The 22,719-nt window shown below is 32.5% G+C and overlaps 1 protein-coding gene across 1 annotated transcript in view; it reads right to left on the minus strand.

Moving 5' to 3' along the window:
- The window catches only part of LOC145246050 (atrial natriuretic peptide receptor 1-like), a 1,007,513-nt gene that overhangs the window by 651,648 nt on the left and 333,146 nt on the right, over window positions 1–22,719 (minus strand). Inside the window, exon 4 of the mRNA XM_080107893.1 lies at window positions 19,485–19,620. Coding sequence (XP_079964019.1) covers window positions 19,485–19,620 — 136 coding nt within the window. The remainder of the gene's footprint in view (window positions 1–19,484; window positions 19,621–22,719) is intronic.

The raw sequence follows: 22,719 nt of genomic DNA on the forward strand, positions 1-22,719 counted from the left end.
TATCATTTAAACTCGTTACGGATACATTCAACAGTTTTAAAAAATGAAGAGCGTATTAACATTTCTCTTATTATCGAGTTATGAATCAAATAAAGCAAAAGTTTTATTTTCTTTTAATAGATATTAGAGAGAAACACAGACAAATCGATCACACGTAAATTTACTAGTATCTTAAAATTTACTTATGGAAGTATATCTAAAATATAGCAGTTAATGAATAAAGAAAAGAACATAAAATATATACATACGATGATATATATATATATACATATATATATTATTCCTTTATTGATTGCATACATAATAAAATATATACATACGATAAATATATATATATATATATATATATATATATATATATTATTCCTTTATTGATTGCATACATAATAAAATATATACATATGATAAATATATATATATATATATATTCCTTTAATGATGTTACAAAAAAAAATGCAAGCATAAAAAATAATATGATTAAGCTTAAACATGGAAAAGTAAATGACTAGTTGTTAAAAATGGAAAAGAAAAGGACAAGATATTCTAGGAAGTATATCTAAAATATGCAGTTAATGAACAAAGTCAAGAACTGCATATACATTATATATGTATATATATATATATATATATATATATATATATATATATATATATATTGCAATAGAAAAATTCGAGCATGAAATGTAATATGGTTAAGCTTAAACATGGGAAAGTAAAAGATTAGTTGTTAAAATGTAAAAGAAAAAGACAAGATATTCTAGCAAAAAATATAATAAGTTTATAATTTAAAATATTGCAACCTTAAGAGTTGATTATATAATGTTATAAACTGAATTTAAAAATAATCTTAATGCTGCACTATTTTAAGTTATACATTTATTATATTTTTTACTTGAATATTTTGTCCTTTTCTTTTTCAGTTTTAACAACTAGTCCTTTACTTTTTCATGTTTAAGATTAATCATATTACTTCTCATGCGCGCATTTTTCTATTGTAATCCATGATTTTTCGAATCGTCCAACAAATTCACTTGTGGTTTGTTTAATTTCAGTCTTTTTTTTGCCTCCAGCTATTTTAACCGGCTAAAACCACATAAAAGAACGCTCCATAAAAAACAAGGTTGTTGAGGCCTCTAGCGCAGCTGGGACTTTTAGTTTCGGAGGAGATAGAGTTTGAAAATATGGAGACAGACATATAGCTTTTCATATATAAAATTGCAGATACATACAGAGAGAAAGAACGAAATAGGGAATAAATAACATATATATATATATATATATATATATATATATAGAGAGAGAGAGAGAGAGAGAGAGAGAGAAAGAGAGAGTGAGGAAAAAGTAAACAAATATATGTGTAATCCGGAAGTGTTTTTCTTTGAAGGCTTGTTTCTCGTCCATGGGCAAACTAACACGTGCAAGACGAGATATAGTTCACAGAAATGTTGAAAGATATAAAATGCAAGTTAAATAATACTAAAAAGAAGAGGAAAACACCTCAATAAGGTGCTGAAATGATAAAGAAAAGAGTGAATGTGCTCGTGTTGGATGCAACACTTGCTGCTCGTTCAGACGTAGACATGTTTTAGCTATCACATTCGCTTATTTCTTTTTGCTCACAACTGCCCACGCAAACAAATCTTTCAACGGCGAAAAAACGGAAAAGAAAATACGTAAAATCCGGGTTTAAACCACGATATTTGGTCATCTATTTTTATACGGTATATGCATAAAAAATGACAGGAAAATCTTAGAGTTTGAAGTAATGGACTCGTCCGTTCGATCAAGACAATCTTTTGTGTGAATTAAGACCGTTGAAATATGAGTAGCTCCTGCGGATGTAGTAATGTATCTTACTAAATAAAATAGTTTGTATATCTATATATCTACAAAAGTAAAATTGTCTGTGTGTGTGCTTGTGTTTCCCTTCCAAACTACTCTGTCAATTTTCAGTCTACAGGCTCGAGACTTGACTTTTGAGATTTCGGAAAATCTTTTTAATCGGTTTTCGGCTAGAAGATTGGGTATCAAGGGATCAATCTTCAGCGGTTTGACGTTTGAAAACTATAGCAAACTCCTCCGCCAATTTGGGGTCTGAACACTTAAAATTTTAGAAGTAGGTTACTTGGACATGGATCAAACTTTTTAATTTGATTTGAGTCCCCCCAAATTTGTAATTATACATAAAGTGTATTCAGACATAGGCCAAAGTTTTAATCGATTTTCGGCCGAAATTCTGGCTACCAACGGGTCAAAATTCAAAGGATTTGACCTTGCGGTCTCTAGCAAACTATTCTATCAATTTTGTGTCTACACATTTGAAATTTTACATTAAAGGTGATCAGACATGCAGCAAGCTTTTTAATTAGTTTTTGACCGAAAATGTGGAAGGAGTTCATCATTGCAGACTCTTCCAAACTCCTCCGCTCATTTTTGGTTGAAACACTTGATATTTTAGATGTAGGTTACCTGGACATGAGTCTAACGTTTTAATATATATATATATATATATATATATATATATATATACATATATAGACTTATATGCAATATACTGAGTTGTCTAATTCAGTAAACTTTCCTATACCAATAGGTTTTAAACCAAAAATGGTTGACTTAAGGATTAAGCTACAAAATTATCAAATTTCATAGTTGAGCATTAATATACTGTGTGTGCAAAATCAGAATTTCAAGACAAGGTGTTGATGGAAACAAAAAGAGTATTTCATTTTATGTTACAATTGTTTCAATGTCCAGTTTGACAATTTCAAACATTATATCGTTTGAAAATTTTCAAAAACTTTTTTTTAAATTAGGAAATATATTTAAAAATTTATTCACTTCATAGTTTGTTTCGGATCTAAAAATACCGACAGAATACATCAATAGAATTTTAGTATTTAGAAAATTGTTTGACCTTTTACCTACTTAATTTCTCGAACGGTCAGTAAAGCGAAGAAATTGTACCCATCAGTTATTGTGTATTATTTTCTTAAATTTCCAGAAAATAGTAAACTTTTTAATAAATTTTGATTTTAAGTTGAAGAAAGTTTAATTCCAATAAATGCGTTGTTTTAATTATTATTTACAGGGTGAACCCAAAAAAACAGAGGATATTCAATTGTTTTTCTGAGTATTTTAGAGTCAACGCAGAAAAAAAGGCCAAATACTTTAGTGTTTTGATGTGATGTTTTGAATAAACTAGTTATGACCAAAGTTTCATTTCATTCGGACAAAACACTAAGAAACGAGGCCTAATTAGAGTTGAGGTGCGTTTTTTTGGTCACCCTGCATCATACGTGATTTTTTATATGGCTAACTTGGAGTTAAGGTTAGTAATAGGGTTGTCACTGTGTGTTTGTGAAGGAAAATTATAAATTGGAAATGGAGACTAATAAATTAGAATTGTCATACTTAAAAGAATAGAAGACAAAGAATTCTAAAGTAGAAGGAAAAGAATTAATAGGAAACGATGTTGCTGAGAAAAGAAGAAAAGCATGGCTCATGTTCCAATTTATCGTCAGCAGCTTTTTGGCCCAATCCCGGAAATTTCGTGTAAAACCTCAGAATCTATACCGTGTTGATGTTTATTTTGCACCAGCACACTGATTTATTATTGTAATGTTGTACACAATTACACATGGGAACCAACACGTTGTATGGTCAGTCGCGAAGGAGACAAAGAATATGAAATGAAATTCCACTCGCTATTTTTTTTTTATTTATGTACAACGATATTTATTTCTTCATTATTACGCCCATGTCTCAAACGTTATTCCCGTCTCTAACATGATCTTTTTTTTTAAAGTCTTTATATTTTTCCTTGCCGGTAACGTCACTTCGCATGTATTTGCATACTCGTGTCGAGCTATGTTACAGTATGTTCTTTCTTACATTCTAATTTTGATTTCGCATTTAACAACAAAGGCAGCCTCTCCCATTAACCTTTAGGTTCTGACTTTTGTCAATCTGCAAATTTTGTGCGGTTTAAACGCAACATTATTTAAACGTCCATTTAAATAACATTACAAACCTATATCGTCTTTCTGCTAACAAGATACTAAAAATGTGTTATTTAGCGAAACCCTCCAAGCCGACCGCTATAACTGCAGATGTTGATTTCAGGGAAATGCACTTAGACAAAGAAGCTGACCCCATATGAATAAATTCGGTGTTGATCATTGATAATGCACGCTATTCACTCGTTTTTTTTTTCAACGATGTTTGTCTCATTGCTTTTGTGATTGTTATCAGCTTTTTTTCTCTCTGCTGTGGCTTGTTATTTTATATTCTATCTCTTGATGTTGTTACTATACGCAGATATCAGACATACGTCAAGCACGTAAGAAAAAAAAACACTCCGTGTTTGCTGTCTTAGTTTCTACGATGATTGAAAGTTTTTTAACATCAAAGTGGTTCGAATGATACGCCGAGAACCAAATGTGTTGTATCAACAAGAGTAAGGAATAAAACAAACAAAAAACATTACACTATATCAAATAATCGATTAAGTATATTTTTGGGAGCTTATAACTAAATTATAACTAAATCGACTTCACAATCTAGTTGGTGATAATCTCTTCTCTATACAAATAATACACGTTTAGTTTTTTTTTTTTTTTTTTTTACCAGTGCGTCGTTATTTTCAGGGAACAATCTAGACTAAGTATAACTCTCGATTTTTTATAATAGATTCACAGCAAGAACTTTTTTACTACAATTTACAAACATTTCCAATTCTCTCTCTTAATGTCTCGCGCCAGATGCAATTCCTTTGTTGCCAGGAAGTAAAACAAGAAGAAACATTCATACAAGGCAAGTGAAACAAGCTTACACAAAAGAAAGCAGTTTGTAGAAACTATTAAATTTAAATTGTATGCATGTTTTGATCAATAAAAATCATTAGGTTTTTGCAGTTCTTGCAAAAAGGTTGACGCCCTTTTACATACAGCGCCTGATATTCCTTTATTGTTAACCATCTGTCACTAGCCAGACAAGACGTTTCTTAACTTCGTTTAGTTTAATTTTGTCTATTCTATCGCTATTTCCAGGAAATATGCTCGAGTAAGTTTACAATTCCGTATCTTCTTTATAAGACATTTACAGCAAACACCCATTCTCGTATAACAATTGAAAAAAACAGACATTTTTTTCTCTGAGTGTCTAGCGCTAGATAGTAGTTTTATGAAAAACGGAAGTAACACTTAATAACAAAGTAACGCCGTTATAGAAAATCACCATGTGGAAATTCGGCGTTGCTAAACATCACATCAACATTATAATTTTAATAAGAAAATCAGCCCAAAAAGTCGCCAAGGCCTTAACATATCACAAATTTAGATATGTTAAGCCCTTGGTGACTTTTTGGGCTAAATGGAGGGTGGCAAATAATGGACTTAGCCATTTCTGTTTTTTGGGGAAGGGTTATTTTTGCATGGTGCAGAACTCTAATTGATATATTTAAGGACCAAAACTGCACCGGTTGTTCATTCTCACCAGGATTTGACGACCCTGGGTACTTAGGGGGCTAAATTTAGTGGTGGTGGTGGTGGGGGCAAATGCTGAACTTAGTCATTTTTTATGTCTCATTCACTGTGCACCCACGTCGGAACATGCATGCTTAACTTATTAAGCCAATGGAATTAATTAAATAAAATTATTATAGTAAGAGCGTTCCTACTTTTGTGCAAGCCAGCGAAAATTTTGAATATAAATTTTACTGCAGACTTTTTTTTTAATCACTTTTTTGATAATAATACACTTTTTAGCACAAAGAACTATTGGCATTTCTTCCTTTAATTACCTGATTATCGTTTAAATAGTCTAAGAAAACTGGTGATCATTTTTCCGAGATATTTAAAATTAATTCACTTGATTTTCAAAACTTAATGGATTAATAACTAATAGCAGGGCATGTAGAAATTCCACAGCGGACTCTACCATATGCAATATATTAATGTTCGTATTATGTATAACATATACATATATAACATACGTACATAACTTGAGTTTTTTTTTCAGCTATAATCAAAACCGAAAACAAAACATATGAAGAATTCTCGATAAAATTATTCATTAAAACAAACGGTCATAATAATTAAACGACAGTCACACAAAAGGAAAAAAATATGTAAGCGCGACACAAAAAATAACACACATGCTATCGTATTAATATATAGATGACAATATTCTTATTGTATTTTAAACACTTAAATATACATTCTTCTCTTTTAGACGTCATCATTGAACTTATATCTTGCAAACAATACGCACTCTAATTTAAAATAAAAAAAATAATTAGGCTTAGTCTAATTTTAGTTTTTCCGGACATTTTTTCTTTAATCTATAATTTGGAGACGGGGGCAATATCCTATCCCAGCATTTCTGACCCCGATCACGACCTATTTAACAAGTAGAATTCATGAAACCAAAAAACAAACAACTGCTAGGAAGTAGTTTCTATTGCCTCTATATCTCTAAATTTAGAACTGTCGTAGGTCGTATTTGATTCTTTGTATAGGTAAAGGATAGCGTTTAACATGATATACTTTCTTGAGATGAAGAATCATCCCACAGTTTTCTAGTGATTCTGCTACCAGATCTGAATATTATCTTGCATTGAAGGTCAGGAGTAAAGGTCAGTCATGAAAGTTTGTTCGAGTAAAGTGCTTCCTCCAAAAGAAAACCGATTATTTCAATTCGTGCCAAGTGAACATTTGGTCGTTGGTGGTGAAAAGATAGAAGTTCTGTGTTGGCTATAACAAATTTCTGTGTTGAATACATTAAAGTAAACTATGTTTTATTTTACCCCATTTAAAAAGGCGAAACTTGGAATATACAGATTTTTAGTTGCATGGAAAACGACGCCATTATAGGATTGGAAACGATATGTGGAAAGGATATTTGATTATTTTAGAGGATGACTCACGTATCTGTTGGTATGTCGTATTCAGAAATTAAGAATTTCAATAGTACTGAGTTGCAAAGGTGGAGAGTTTTGTATCATTAGTAAAAACTTAATTATATCTATGTAATTTTATTAAATACGAAAGTCTGTTAGCAGTTATGATCTCATCAATATGAACCGGAAAGCCCCATAATGCGCAATTATTATGTTACTTTTATAAGGAGCGGGCAATATCTATTTGCACGCTTATTATCTATGAGAACATTATACAGTAGGCTCATTTGTTTAAATTAATTTAGCAAAGTTGGTTAAGATATCCAGGCACCTTGCTGCAGTAATTATTCATTGGTTAATAACTCTTGCTATTCAGGTGTACAATTCGTATTTCATGTTCAATCTGAATCTGTCTGTGTCTTGTCTCACTGCGAGTCACACAAAGTAGTCAAGAGAGATAAGACAAATCAACTAGAAGATCAGATGTCAGCTCGAGATTTATCGAAGATATTATCTGATAGGCAGGCCAGTGTCTTCCGGTCATTATAGCAGAATAGTGAGTTTTGTGTACACCCTCCTCAATGAGTATCGTATGAAACGGAAATAAAGCAGAGAATTTTAATTAATAATTTTAAAAGTTTAATAGACAAACTAATGGTCGGGATGCACTAAACCAGCCGCTTTAGAGAAACGTAATCCGTTAAATGTTTAATAGTGTCAACTGATCATCATAATTATTTCAATCGAATCGTACAAAATATAAAAATATGTATCGATTAGAGTAACCATGCGAATATGATAGCACTATGAGTCATAAGCAGATATGCCCTTTGTAGCAGAATTAGCAGTAACCAAAATGAGAAATAGAGAGCTTACCTCGGATACATCTGTTTTGGGCTGAGCGAACGAGAGAGTTCCAATATGGCGTCCATGGGCTTTTATTAGCGTTTACTCAATGTAATTATCGTTGAATCACGTCTGCTCCCGCGCGATTATGCAAATATGTCGTTCCCGGCCGCTATAAAGGCAGGACACTGGAAAGGAGAGGGGGCGTTCTGCAGATTGTGTGTAGGTGATTCTGGCGAGTAGATTGTACTTGTTACGACCCACGTGTCTGCGAGAAGCGAGTTTTTTGTTCCGTCTGTTTTTAGTTGTATTTTTCTTTTGTTTGTTTTGCCTACTACATTTTTGTTTCACCCTTTCATTTACGACTTCTGAAATAAATTAATGAAATCATATACAGTAGAACCCCGGAATACAATGACGCTAGGATACGATTTTTTGATGATACAATGTGGAATACTATGTTTTTCCGGTCCCTGGTTATGGTTTTGCCTTGCCTTACGGTGTGATTTATAATGCTATTTAATTATATGCATGGGTATTATATACTGCACTGTATTGTGTAACTAGTTTGTAATGTCGTATCCCGGGGTTGTACTATATCTATTTTTCACTAGTGACACCCACCTGAGAAGGACTAGATGTGTCAGAAATTTCGTGAAAATAGTGAATAATTCCACCCCATCTTTCCAAGCTTATAACTCCTCGAAAAATGTAATTTAAGCCCTAATTTTTTTTCAATTAAAGGAGCAAGGACCAAGGTTTCATAAAAAAACAAAAAAAAACAACGTGTTTTTTTTAAAAAAAGGTTTGAAACTTCGGACTCCACAGGTAAATTTCTAAAAAGCAGTTCTTTTTTTGTTTTAAATTTGAGTATATTATTTATTGACATTTTCTCTTCAATTTGTGATATATAAGACTTTGGTACATAAATTAATTATTTACTTTTTAATAGACATTTCAAAATGGGAGGCGTGAATTATTCGACCTCCTGTCTTTCCAAGCTTATAACTCCTCGAAAAATGTAATTCAAGCCCTAATTTTTTTTCAATTAAAAGAGCAAGGACTAAGGTTCCATTAAAAAAAGAAAAACAAATAACGTGGTTTCAAAAAAGTTTTAAACTTCAAACTTTACAGGTTAAATTCTAAAAAACACTACGTGTTTTTGTTTTAAATTTGAATATATTATTTATTGACCTTTTCTCTTCAATATTTGAGTAAATTAATTATTTACTTTCCGGTGAGTAAATTAATTATTTACTTTTTAATAGAAACTTGAAAATGGAGGGGGGCGTGAATTAAAAAAAAACGTTTGTCTAAAATATTATATCCAGTTTATTGGAAAGAACATAAACATTCACATTGACCCTGAAAATATCGTAAAAATAGAATCAATAGAAAAATTTTGATAGATTTTTAAAGTTTAAAAATTAAAAAATATTGAGTTCGAAAAATTCATTACTGTTTTTTTTTAATATATTTCTATTACTTTTAAAACAACTTTAATAGTTTATTTTGGAGGTATAATCCATAAAGAAAATAAATAACCCACTTTTAACAGAGAAATTACGAGATGTTTTAACATTTATTTCGCAGTTTCGTGTTGGGGGTGTCAAAAATTCCTACAAAAATTCTGATACACCTAGAGAAGGACTAACTCGGTTTCCCACGAACTAGGAAATCTCAAGAATATCAGATTTATAAGCAGTCCCCAGTTGTTGTATATGATGATTTTAGCTTCTTGCATTTCTTGGAGCGAGGTATCGACATCCTCCTACATACAGCGCATTGTATTCCTATATGATCACTTATCTAGTACTAATCAGACTTAGTGCAGTCTAATTTCGCTTGTTTAATGAGAATAGGTGTGTCAATGTGATTATGCTTTATATCTATTTATATGAAGCTAACTAACTAGTGCGAACACTGGCGAAACACGATTCTTTCTCCGTTATCTTTAACGGTAGGTATACATTATTATACACATATATAATGCGTATACTAAATTAATTCCCTTAATAGCGCTGGTGACGAGTCACTGTATATTTGCAACGAATTGTGTTTTTCCTGTTCGTGAAACATTTTTGCGCGGTATTTTTTCGTTTTTGCACTCATTATCTCTCATCTAGAAGCATACAAACATCTCCTGAGCAAATTCCAATATAATATTCCATATTCATCTCGGGGCTATTTAAAGAGCTACAAGGCTCGATTAGATCGCATTTCTACATATTTACTTTATTACTATATTTTTTCCTCGAAAATGTAAAGAAGGGGGAAAAATGCAAGCGTTTTTTCAATTTTCTTTTACGCACTGTACCTAAAAAGCATTGCAAGACGGAATCTATTGATCGCTTCTAAGTTTATCATTACATGAACGTAGTGCGTTTCTATCGCTGAATTTATATTTATACATCCGCTATCGTCTACGAAAATCACCTGACAGAACGCAACTGTCTTTAATGTAACTTGTGGCAAGAGTCTGTTTATAGTATGTTGAACAATGTCTATCAATAGGACATACACGCACGCATTTATATATGCATAAAGAGTTCGATCGCAAAACGCAATAAACGACATTTTCAAATTGCTCGAATTAACACAACCAAGCTGTTTATATTTAAACAATCTACCGCATATATTATTTCATTGGAATTCATTATTGAGATGAGTTTTATTTATTATTTTTTTTATTGCGGACTATTGTCCTCATCTTTCTTAGTTGTTGTTTCACGAAGTTTCGGACAACTATTCCTCTGGCCTTCCAAAACATGGTGAGACGACAACAACTATGGATGGAAGTAATTTCTGAGTATGCAGTTAGGAGATTCGGAGTTTCGATCCCGTCGCGGTTACCACCTGACGAAGGCCGGATGAATAGTTGGCCGAAACATCGTGAAACAACAGCTAAGAAAGATGGGATAAAAGTCCACATTTTATAAATTAATCTACCACATCTCATCATTTTTTCCCTTTAACAAATTTCTAATTGGCTTTCAATTATTAGTTTTTATTGCAAAACGTGAAAAGCGTCAAAGTGGATTTTTTGTGAAAACTGGTAAATCCATGGAGGCGTAACATAATTGGAAATATTAGGATTCAACCACCTATATCTATATAAATAAAATATATTGTAATTTGAAAGTTCGTAGATGAAGAAGCGTTTTGGACCCAGGATGGATCTTTGAGGTACCCCAGCGATAATACTGTCAGTTTCGGATGTTTGCCCATTAACGATTATTAAATAAACCTATTAAAGAGAAAGAATTTCATGGTTGAGAGGACATTTCTAGCAACACGTAGCTAGAAATCTTTTAAAGTAAATACCTATGCCAAAGACACCCCCGAAAATTAAATTTAGAGATATACTAAAAAAAACACTGCCTGTCTTACACTGTGATCCGTATTAAAAAAAGCAAACTATTAACCAGGCTCAATATGAAACGGATGTTACGCTTAAATGCTTTTAAGTACTTTAAGTATTGTAAACGATTTTAATCGTCTTACCATTCAACTCACTATTTCATTTTATTTATATTTTATTATTTTTATTACTCGCCCGATGACGTCCTATGAGGTCGAAAACGATCGCGAATACGGAAAATTTCTTTTTACACTCGAACAGAATTTGGAAACTAATCCGTGAAAAAGAAAAAAATGGATTTTAAGAGAAACAAACGAGTTTTCTCTGCTGTTCAATAAAACGTGCATAAATAAAATAGTAGATTTAAGTATATTATAATTCACTACGATCAATCATAGAGTTTTCAGCAGCTACGATATTGCCTTTTAATTTGTCCTTGTACCCAAGTAATGGCCAGTCTACTGTCCGATAACCACTGTAAAGTGAACTGCACATCAACATTTTTGGAATTCTTACCTCTTGCATGCGCAACACATGGCCAATTCAGTGCAGCTGTGATTTTATGAGAAAGGATTCAACACCATCAATGTCGCACATGGTGAAATCCTGTCTCTTAAACTAACTCGACAAATTTCCCGAAGACAACCTTTGCGAAAAACACCCAGTTGTTAAATATGTCTTCCATTGAGTGTGCAATACTCTGAGCCATGCAAGAGTATTGTGAGGACTACAGTCTTGTATATCTGTATCTTTGTTTGAAGTCTAATACCCCGAACTTTCCAAAGTCGATGGCGAGGTTTCTCGGAGGCACTAGACGGTTTTTTGCAATTGTATTTTGTTTTACTTGAATATCACCTCTAATAAGCAACTCAAGTATAAGGGCTAATACGTGTTAGGTAGTTGGTGAGACAACTCAGTAATGATTAGTGATAGTTGAAATTAGGTAATTTATTAGCTATTATAGAGAGCAGGACAACAAAAACTTATTTACATTGGACTTGACAACCATCAAGTTATAGTCAGTCAGGAAATAGCTCTGCGTTATCTTGCTCCACAGACGGGAAGTTCTTCGAAGGAAACTCTGCCCATGGCATTTACGTTTAGTTTTAGCCACAGATAAAGAGTAAGGGAAATTATTGACAGTTGTTTTAGATAAACAAGTATTTGTTAAAATGTTTTACGGAGGTAAACATGAATTGGAACTCTGTCGAGCACTTACCATGAAAGTGACCATAGTTCAGAGACTCTTCACGTGTCTTCTGTCAGAGAAAACAGTAGCCAGGCAAAAAGGTCTTCGTTCACAAAATTTCGTAGAGGTCTTGTACCCTGTCAAGGAAGGAAAGCTAACTCTGAAGAGCTACATCGTTGGTCGTATTTGATTCTTTGTACAGGAAGAGGATAGCGTCGGGAGTGATTCACTTTCTAGAGTCGTAGAATAATCCCGGTTTTCTAGTGATTCTGCTAACAGATCCGAATACTATCTTTCATTTAAGGTCAAGAGTGAAGGCCAGTCCTGGAAGTTTGTCAAAACAAAGTTCTTCCTCAAAAAGAAAACCGTTCATTTCAGTTCGAATCAAGTGAAGATTTGATCGTTGCTGGTGAAAGGATAGAAGTTCTGTGTTGGCTATAATAAAGTGGACTAGATTTTTTTTTACCCCCATTGAACAACACGCTCTAGGTCAAAAGAGAGAGAGAGAATAATTTAGAGTATATATTTGATTCTCTTTGATGATGATAATCTCCACGCAAAATATAAGCTTAATCCGATAAATAATTTATAAGTTTTTATTCCATCTTTATGTTGCCATCATGAAGTATTCTGACTTGTTTTCCGGTTAATGCATGTATTTGTCACAAATTCTACATAGTTTCTTGTCATAAGTTATTTTTCCAATAACAAAAAACAAGTTGTAATAATTGCATCTCAGACACCAACCCAGACGTAGTACACACGTGGGAATCCAGAAAGATGGAAACTAAAGCATGGCTTCTCACTATATTTAGACAGATTTATTGGATTGTATTTGGTATCGATATATTTGCAAGTTATCGTATAATCAAAAAAGAAATGGCATTCCAATGTTGGCTGTGCTTCAACAGTTATATTAAGAAATATACGATTTATTCAGTATGATTTATCTAACGTTTATCATATATATATATATATAGACATAGTGTGTGTGTGTGTGTGTGTGTACTCTATGAATAGGAAGTTTCTGGAATCTACAATAAAACTAAAAGTTCATTACTATATAAAGTTTTCTGAGGCCGACGATGGAAATAGTTCAGAATTTTGATTACTTTGTACCAAGAAATTTATGCGATGAACACATTTCAAAACTTATATATATATATATAATATTTTGATTCATGTTTTAATCACATGCGTAAAATTTTCCGTAGAAGACAAGCGACATTCTTCCGTATCTTTTGTGTTACAATGTATCGCATCATTTAATACCCCACCAATTAGAGAGTTACAAAGAGAAGCTTTCTTAAAACTATAAATATGTATGCCCGATATTAATATGCAATCCATATGCGGAAAAAATTATTTCGAAAGTGTTTGATAATTATCAGTAGCTATTTTTACTATATTAAATTGGATAATAATAAAAGCTATAAACGGTCAGAAAAGTAGTGAAAAGATCGAGTTTTTTTCTGTATTCAATCCTAGGCAACATCGAGTTTACTAGTTATATATATATATATATATATATATATATATATATATATATATATATATATATATATATCAGTTTATTAATTACGAAAAATATTTCTTGGGATATAAAATGTATGCATTTTATGCGTGAGCAAAAAGTACCGCAAAGCATGCAATTGAAGTAATGGTGAGTAGAAATATGTATTTTTAGTTTTTATATTGCATCGTAATATGCAACGTTCGTTTTTGCCTTCGGTGAATAGAGTTTAGTAATTCTAGATCCGGAATGCATCCTAAATCTATGTAGCTTATTGGATGTTTTCTGGTCAGAATTATAATATTTTTCATCAAAATATTTTGCCGGAGGTTCTTAATCTTCTGTCCTTGTATTCCATCATTGTTATAGAACCGATAAAAAAAATAGAATATCTGAATGTATATAAAAAAGTCTAAATATTTATATGCTATGCGTCTGAATTTGTTTAGATGAAGATTAATTATTCATATTGTGCGTATTCTTTAGACTACTGTTCTCATTATTTTAATTGGAATTCATTGAGATGAGTATTATTCATTAACTTCATTTATTAAGATGAGTAATATTTATAACTTAATTTATTGCGGACTATTATCCTCATCTTTTCTTAGTTGTTTCACGACAGGGCCCGTGGTGCAGTTGATAGAAACGTTGAATATCTACGGTTCCAGGTTGAAAGGTGAGAAATAAATATTTTATTTGTTATAATTATTAAATTCAATTCCGGTTCCTGTTAAATAGTCAAAGTTAAACACCGTTTGACATTGTCAGTACTAGAGGGATTAATTATTTTGGAATATCAGATTCTCTACGGGTATGGGCGGAAACAACTTCCTGCAAAATATATAAAAACTAACCTTGTCAAAATGATCTCTTCTGTTGAGTGTCAATGCGACTGGAAAAGTTCTGCGAATTTAATATTCCATAGAAACTTCCTTCTTTGGAAGAAACTTATTGCACTTTCTAAAGATGCGTGCAGCATCTGGTCATGATTCCGTTGTAGAGCTGCCTCAGTATATCAGAAACTAAAAAAAAATGACAATGTCTAGGAGGTTATTAACAATACCGCATAACGATAAAGCAGGTTCTTATGGTTAAGAACACTTTTTATTTTTTAGAATAATTGCAAAGTGTGAACCACGATGGACAGTATAATCTTTTTTAGTTTCTTGGAAGACGTATACCATATATTTCACCATATTCACTATTGAATAAAAATAAGAAAAATCTGTCAAAAAATAATTAAACTTGACAAAAGCGCTATTTTATCTGTTTATTATGCTGGAAAAATAACATACTTAAATATATAAGTCTTGTTGCGTATTTCTGATTATGATCAAATGCGAATCGAACTAGAAATCAATATATCTACTGTGTAAACAAAATGAAGAAACGATAGTTTCCTCAATATCTAATAAAAAAAATCTTACGTTCTATACGTAGAAAATATGCGATAGATAGAATTACTCATTTCGATATTAGATGTGCCTGCAGAAATACTTTCCCATTATTCCTTATTTTCATCTTCAGTTCAAGGATGTTTGTGTAAACATTACTTCAAATATTAGACAAAAGTCATCGCTTAGATATTGAAAGAAAGGTATCTTTATATGAGTTTACGGATTATAAATGAAGATTCGGCATCTCTGTATCTAAGCAAAAACTATACTATTACTTTTAATAATACGCTAATTTCTATTACAATATGGATTTGTCTACGGTCTCTTTAAAGCTGAACGTTATGCTAATGTATTATTGGCCAAAACTCATTCCCTGTAAGACGTAATCTAGCATCTACAAAGCTTTAATAAATTTAATTTTTTCAAGACATAATTAGACCGACTCAGAAATATTTTTTCATTGACTTCTGTTTAAAAAGTGGGAGGGCTTAGTTATTTGCTTAGAAGATAAAATTTCCAATAGCAAACAAAACCTGAAACGATGAATGATAGCAATATTTTAACACTTTTGTTATTATACACTTATAATATAATATTTTGAAATCTTTAGCTTCGAATTAATAAATATAGCATTAACATTTCTTTTAAAGTGTGATTGAAGATCACATGAAAGTGTAATGCCTGTACAAGTATTATGCTTACAACATCGTGTTTTAAGACTGTTGTCATTATATTTCTACTTTGTCTTATTATTCTACTTCCACTTCTTCTAGTTTCATTCGCATGTGCGAACAAGCAGATTATCAATCAAGATTAGTACAATCTACTATATAAATCTTACCTATCTGTTTAAATGCATGTATGTATGTTTGTATGTCTGCCTAAAACTTTCGACATTGGCGACGGGTCCTGACAAGATCGACATCATTTTGAAGCACGACGTCTCGGAAGACAAATATCGAAAGCTTAGCCAAAAACATTAATTCCTTCATCCTTAACTTACCAGTTTTGTACAATTCGATTATTTGCGAGCCATTTTTGCAAGTCATTTATCGGTTGGACTGACTTTGTCTAATTTTAGCGTTATGGAGCTAAGAAATCAGATTTTCTTGCATTTTGTTACCGTCTTCGTGTCACGTGTTCAAGCCAGACTACCTACCACCATTTAAAAAAAATACACCTCTATTAACCCTGGCTGTTTACTATTGTTTTGATTCCCTCCCAAAGCTACTACCATGGCCTGTCGACGGTTGTTTAGTTTTCCTCCACCGGGGGTTCCTTACAACACCACCTACACACACCCGGGCAACGCCGAGATCCCCTCCAAGCTACTGCCATTTTTATTTTACTGATCTCTCCACCCGGTCTGCCTACTCTTGTTTTTATGCCCCCATCGCCACTACCACTTTTTAACACCTCTCTCCACCAGAACTTCCTACTGTTATGTTTACACCCCCACCTCTCCACATCCGGGCAACACCGGATACTTTCACTCGTAGTATTATCAATTATGGTTTAATATACTAATATTCTCATACACAGCGCAACAAATATTTGTTCATATCAGACTTGATAGATGGCAATGTTCTAGTCATTGGTAAGCTGAATGGTATTTTATTCTTCAGAAAGTAATTTTCTTCTTCGAAGTTTCGTTTCTTTTGCGTAAAGTGACAGTTAAAAGCAATTTCTTTGCCGTGATCGTTTTACAGGTTGCACCAGGGATTTAGGCTCAGCCAGGAATTATCACAGCATAACGATAACAGCGAGAGACTTGCTACATCTTTTCGTTGTGAAATATGCTGTAGAGATGAGAAACTAGATTGTGAAATCAATTTTATACTCTTTAAAGACAAGCCAGGGCGTTTTGAACGATAATTTTCCAGATACGTCACCGCTACTCAATCGTCGGACGTATCTGACTTGTATACATGTAGAAAATTGTGTAGCGGGTAAGTGTTTTCTGAACCGACTATATTTCTTCCGATCATAGCAATAGAATTGATGTAAGTCTTCTACTAAGGACTGGCTGAAAGTCAAACATAGATGCTTACCAAAGGAGAGGTCTTCATCGGAAGGAGATATATTCATTTCGCTCATGGAGAAGGGAGAATCCGAGAGTTTCTGGAGAAAATATAGGTTTGTTTTCGAGGCGTTTGAAGGAACAAGCCATGTCTTTCCACATTGTAGGACGTGCTTTAATCAGAAAAGATAGATTCAGCAAGATCTTGACATTTGATCCTCTTCAAGGCGTTAATATAAATCCTTATATTGTCCGTATATATCTATAAATCAACGGACAATTTCAAAATACGATCAGGAAGATCGTTGATAAAGACCAGGAAATGGGGTAGGTTTAGAAAAGAATATATTGGTTGTTCCACTATTTTTCTTCGGATATTTGCCCGTCAACAATTACTTTTGTAGACATTTCTGATAAAAAAAATGAGTTCCATCATAAAAAAAGTCCAGATATTCTATAGTTGCCACCGTTGGAGCCAACTTTTGTGTTAGGTGATTCGGGCGCCTTTGATATGTTAAGTACTATTGCCCTAGAAACGTATCCCATTGATAGATTCACTGATCCTGAGCGAAATCACAATCAACACGTCAAAAAATAAATCCATTACGTTTATTATAAAAAATGGTGTTCGATTAGTTAAAACTGATTGATTCATTACATAATTAATCTACTTACAAATAACACACATAATACTGTTCTGTCTGTACTTGGATACGAAAGTGTATAGTGTTGCTAAATACTGTGCAGAAAAACGGAGTCTCCCAGGATGAGGGGAATACTTCCTTCTTTAAGAAACAACTGAGCAGATTTGTAAAGAAAGGAGATATTTCGGGTTGCAATTTCTTGAATACTATAACCGGGACGTTGTCGAAACCTTGTTGGCATCGATGCTCTTTATCAGTGCTGTGATATTTCCTTCAGTAGATAGGATGTTTGAGGAAATCAAATTTGTTCACTGCAGTTCTGTGTAGTGTTTGGTACATACAGTGAAACGAGAGAAGTAGAAGTGCTATGTTTATCAATTACTAGAACATTGTCATCTTCAAGTCTGATATGAACAAATATTTGTTGAGGATAATATTAGTATATTAATCCTGATTGATAATATTATTATACTAATCTTGATTGATAATCTGGTTGTTCGCACATGCGAATGAAACTAGAAGTGAAGTAGAATAATAAGACAAAATAGAAGTATAATGACAACCATCTTAAAATACGATGTTGTAAGCATAATACTTGTACAGGCATTACACTTTCATGTGATCTTCAATCACACTTTAAAAGAAATGTTAATGCTATATTTATTAATTCGAAACTAAAGGTTGATAAATATTATAACTATATGAGTTCCTAAGAATAAAAAAGAAATCGATACATACGTTGTTGTTTTCACTGAAAGGGACAAGATTGTAGATTTCAAATATAATATTGATCATCGAGGTAACATTCGTTCTGAGACACTTGTATTGTTCTTTTTTTTTATAGTGCAGATATTTCAAGTTTAGTGCCGATGTTTCAAGCTTGTGTAAAATAATACGGCCATTCATTCGAATATGGAAAATATGACAAAGTACACACTGGAAATAAACAGTTGCAGAGTGAAAATATTACCCCTAGAAAAGAGTAAGGATCATTTGTCTGCTGGAGATTGATGGTCCAATATGTAGTACAATCGATTACAACTAATATGATAATAAAATACGAAACGATAGCAATCTAATTCCTTGGATTAAATAAAGGTGTCAACGCGAATTTCCGTGTACATTTCCACTTTCAAAGGTTAGTTCATAGATATCAAACCGTCAAAAGCTATGCCATTTATTAGGATGGCTTTTTCTCTGTCAATCTGATGAATATCATTGTACAATGCTAGGAGGTCTGTCTTCTTAAGCTTTGCCTTCTTACCCATCAAATAGAATTGTTAGTTTATTACTAATCGAAAGAGGAATGTTGGCAAGGCTGACGGGCAATATTTGTTCTGACCTCTTGTGTCTAAAGCACTGCATTTAAATCTTACTTTCCTTATCTTGTATCACATATTCCCCCCGTTGGAGAGAAATTCAATATAAATTTATATAGACATAAATATGCCTATTCAGAATTTTTTCGAAATAGACATAAAATTTACGTTGTCGATAAAACTTCACGAGGATTTAGCAGCAACAGAAGCAATACGTGCATCGTAGAAAATAATCTGAAATCAAGAAGCAGTGAAAATAACACAAATGAAGAATGGAACAAAATGACTTACCTTCAAATGTTCTGTTCCACATTCGCCGCGTTATTTCAGCTCCATCTGAAATGTTTCCGTTGGCGGCCAATGTCTCATTGATCGCCAGAGCATACAAGATGACCGCGTCGTGAAATGCGCCGACAAAGCTGTTTACCTAGTGAAAAGAAGAGCTATTTTTAATAGGGAGCAAACACATAACGACACAAATATATATACATATATTATACATATATATGCATAAACATATATAAGTATATACACACATATGTATTTTCATATTTATACATATATATAAGTATACATATGCATACACATTTATGCATACATATGTTAATACATATTTATACACATGTATGTTAATACATATTTATACATATATATGTATATACATATTTATACATATATATATATACATATTTATGCATGCATATATATACATATTTATACATACATATATATACATATTTATGCATGCATATATATACATATTTATACATATATATATATGCATAGATATGAATATACATATTTATACATGCATATATGCATACATATTAAGATATATATTTGTATAAATGTAATTTGAAATTCGTATACATAGGCAACTCGTTTTCATTCAAGCAAATATTATTAAATGCAACGTAGACACTTTGTTTATGATCCTTTGTATTAATTTCTCGATTTTTCGCATAATCTTTTTTATATCGAAGTCAAAAATATTAATAAACGTCCTATAATTATTGTTGTCACAAGCGCTTTTGATTTGTCCACGAGTTATCTTCAGGTGTAGAAATAAAAGTGCGACAGAGCGAAAATCCGAACTAAAAGTGAAAACTCGAATATACAGTAACCGTCGTTAGGCGATGATCAGTTAAAATATATAGAATCGATGAAAAGTCAATCAAAAATATAGCCCGATTAAAAATTCGAGTATTAAAATCAGCAAGTTCGTGGATACTGTTTACAAAGTCGGTCCACTGCGGACTACGCAAGACATTTTAGAACTTTACTGCTTTTCTTGAATGCAATACCATTTATAGTGAGTTGAAGGGTTCTAATATATGATGCTTCAAGAATGTTCAACTTTTAAATATTATTTTCACGTTGTATAATTTTTATGTTATCAACGAGGACCTGTCTAAGAGTGGAGGGGCGACAGTTATGCTCTTTTATCTATCTATATATATATATATATATATATATATATATATATATATATATATAAATTGTGTCAATCGCTTTATTGCAGATTAGTAAAATATCAGTATTTCACTAAATATACATTTAAAAAAGGAAATCAATGGGCTGCTTTAAGGTTAGTTATTTCCTAAATTTTTATTAAAAATCATGCGATATTCACGATGGCATTTTATTTATTATCAAGGAACTTATACTGTCCATCGCTTTATTGCAGATCTCTTAAAAATACCAAAAGATTCAGGCGATTAAGTTTTATCGAAAAACAAAGGAAATTTGCTGGACTCGTAAAAGGAGTATCCTTCGATGATTTAGCAACAGAGTTTGAAAGGGATCCAAGAACCTTGGTTTCTTTCTTGAACAACCCGAACACAAAATCCAGAAAAAATAAGGGCACCAGGAGAAATCTTTTACATCGTGATATTCGGAAAATTCATTGGGAAGTCAACCGAAACACAAACAGCACCAGTGCTTCCGTTTTTGAAAAAGCTAGAATCCAAGATCCAGGCAGTCCAGATACAATGTGTTGAATTAGACTACAAGGAACATCAAACCTCTTCCAAGACCTCAACTGAGCAAAAACACATAGAGAAAAACGAAATGGCTTGAACACAGAATTATATGAAAATGAATTTCCAACAGGTTCTATTTAGGGATTATACCCATGCTACTCTTGACGGTTCGGATAGATGGACCAAAGTTTTAAACCCGAACGGAACTCCGATCCATTGCAGAGTTCATGGCCAACAAAGAGGTGAAGGCATCATGTTTTGGGCGGGAATTATTAGGGATAAGTTGGTTAGGTGATGCCGAGTGCCAGATGGTGTAAAACTTACCAGCAATACGTACACGGCTTTTTTTTTTATAATAATTTATCAACAGGACTAGATGACCTCCGTTGTCACGTCACTTTCAGATGATTTTTCTACATGACAATGTACCATCCCATTCTGCTTGGGGCGACTGCAGCCTTCCTATAATCTATAAGTTACGTTCGGGAAACTCTCATGACCTGACCACTGTGTTCTCCAAACCTTCACCCCATTGAATTTCTGTGGCCAATATTAAAAAGAGGAGTTAATGAGAGAGGAGGGCAATTTACTTCAAAGGATACCTTGTGGAGGAACATAGTTGACGTTGCTAGATCCATAAGTTCATTTAAGATCAAACAATTGACTTACTCGGGGACAAAAGATTGTTTCAAATTATTAAAAAAAAATGGTGGATATTTCAAATAATTTATATGACGCTTATACCTATGATATGTTATTGTTTATTATACTTTGACAGAAATATATAATATAAAGTAAAGTTCGCAAGACATCGTATTTTTGCCTTCAATCAACATTTTAAGAAACCTGCAATAAAGCGATGAGCAGTGGAAATTCGTCGATAAAGAATAACATATCATAAATTCGTGATTATCACATGAATTAAAATACAACTTTTGGAATAACTAACCTTTAAGAAATCGTTTAATGATACACTTTCCATTTTGTTGTGACGTATATTTAATAAAATATTAAAATTTTACTAAACTGAAATAAAGCAATGGTCACAGTATGCACTTAATAAAATGTGGAAGTATTCCCCTTTACAAAACGACTTACAAATAGTTTTACACACGCTACCTCCGCATATAAGTCGAATATGATTTTACTATCTGCCACTACTCGATGTGTGTTTTCTGGCTATTATCATTGGATTTTATTCGCTATCATAAATTACCACATTATTTCCTAGAAGAATATCGATTTCAACAAAGTCGCAGAGAACTTTGGTAGGACGATAACTCAGTTACTTAATATTTCCTTCTTTTCCAGTCAAGTCCGGGACAAGTTATTTATTGTATTCGCCTTAGAGTCAGCGTCCGTGATTATTCCATTTTTGAACTATCACACAATTATCAAATAAAATAACTAAGACACTCTTAAACATTCGATCGTTTGATTTCCAGATATTTATTGGTCGAACACTTAAATTCCTTTACTCCTCCATTCCACAGTTTTAAATTAACGGATTTTCTCATAATAAATTCCTAAACCATTCATAATGG

Source organism: Euprymna scolopes, chromosome 23, assembly GCF_053919585.1.
Source record: "Euprymna scolopes isolate OS-2025 chromosome 23, ASM5391958v1, whole genome shotgun sequence".
Taxonomy (NCBI): domain Eukaryota; kingdom Metazoa; phylum Mollusca; class Cephalopoda; order Sepiida; family Sepiolidae; genus Euprymna; species Euprymna scolopes.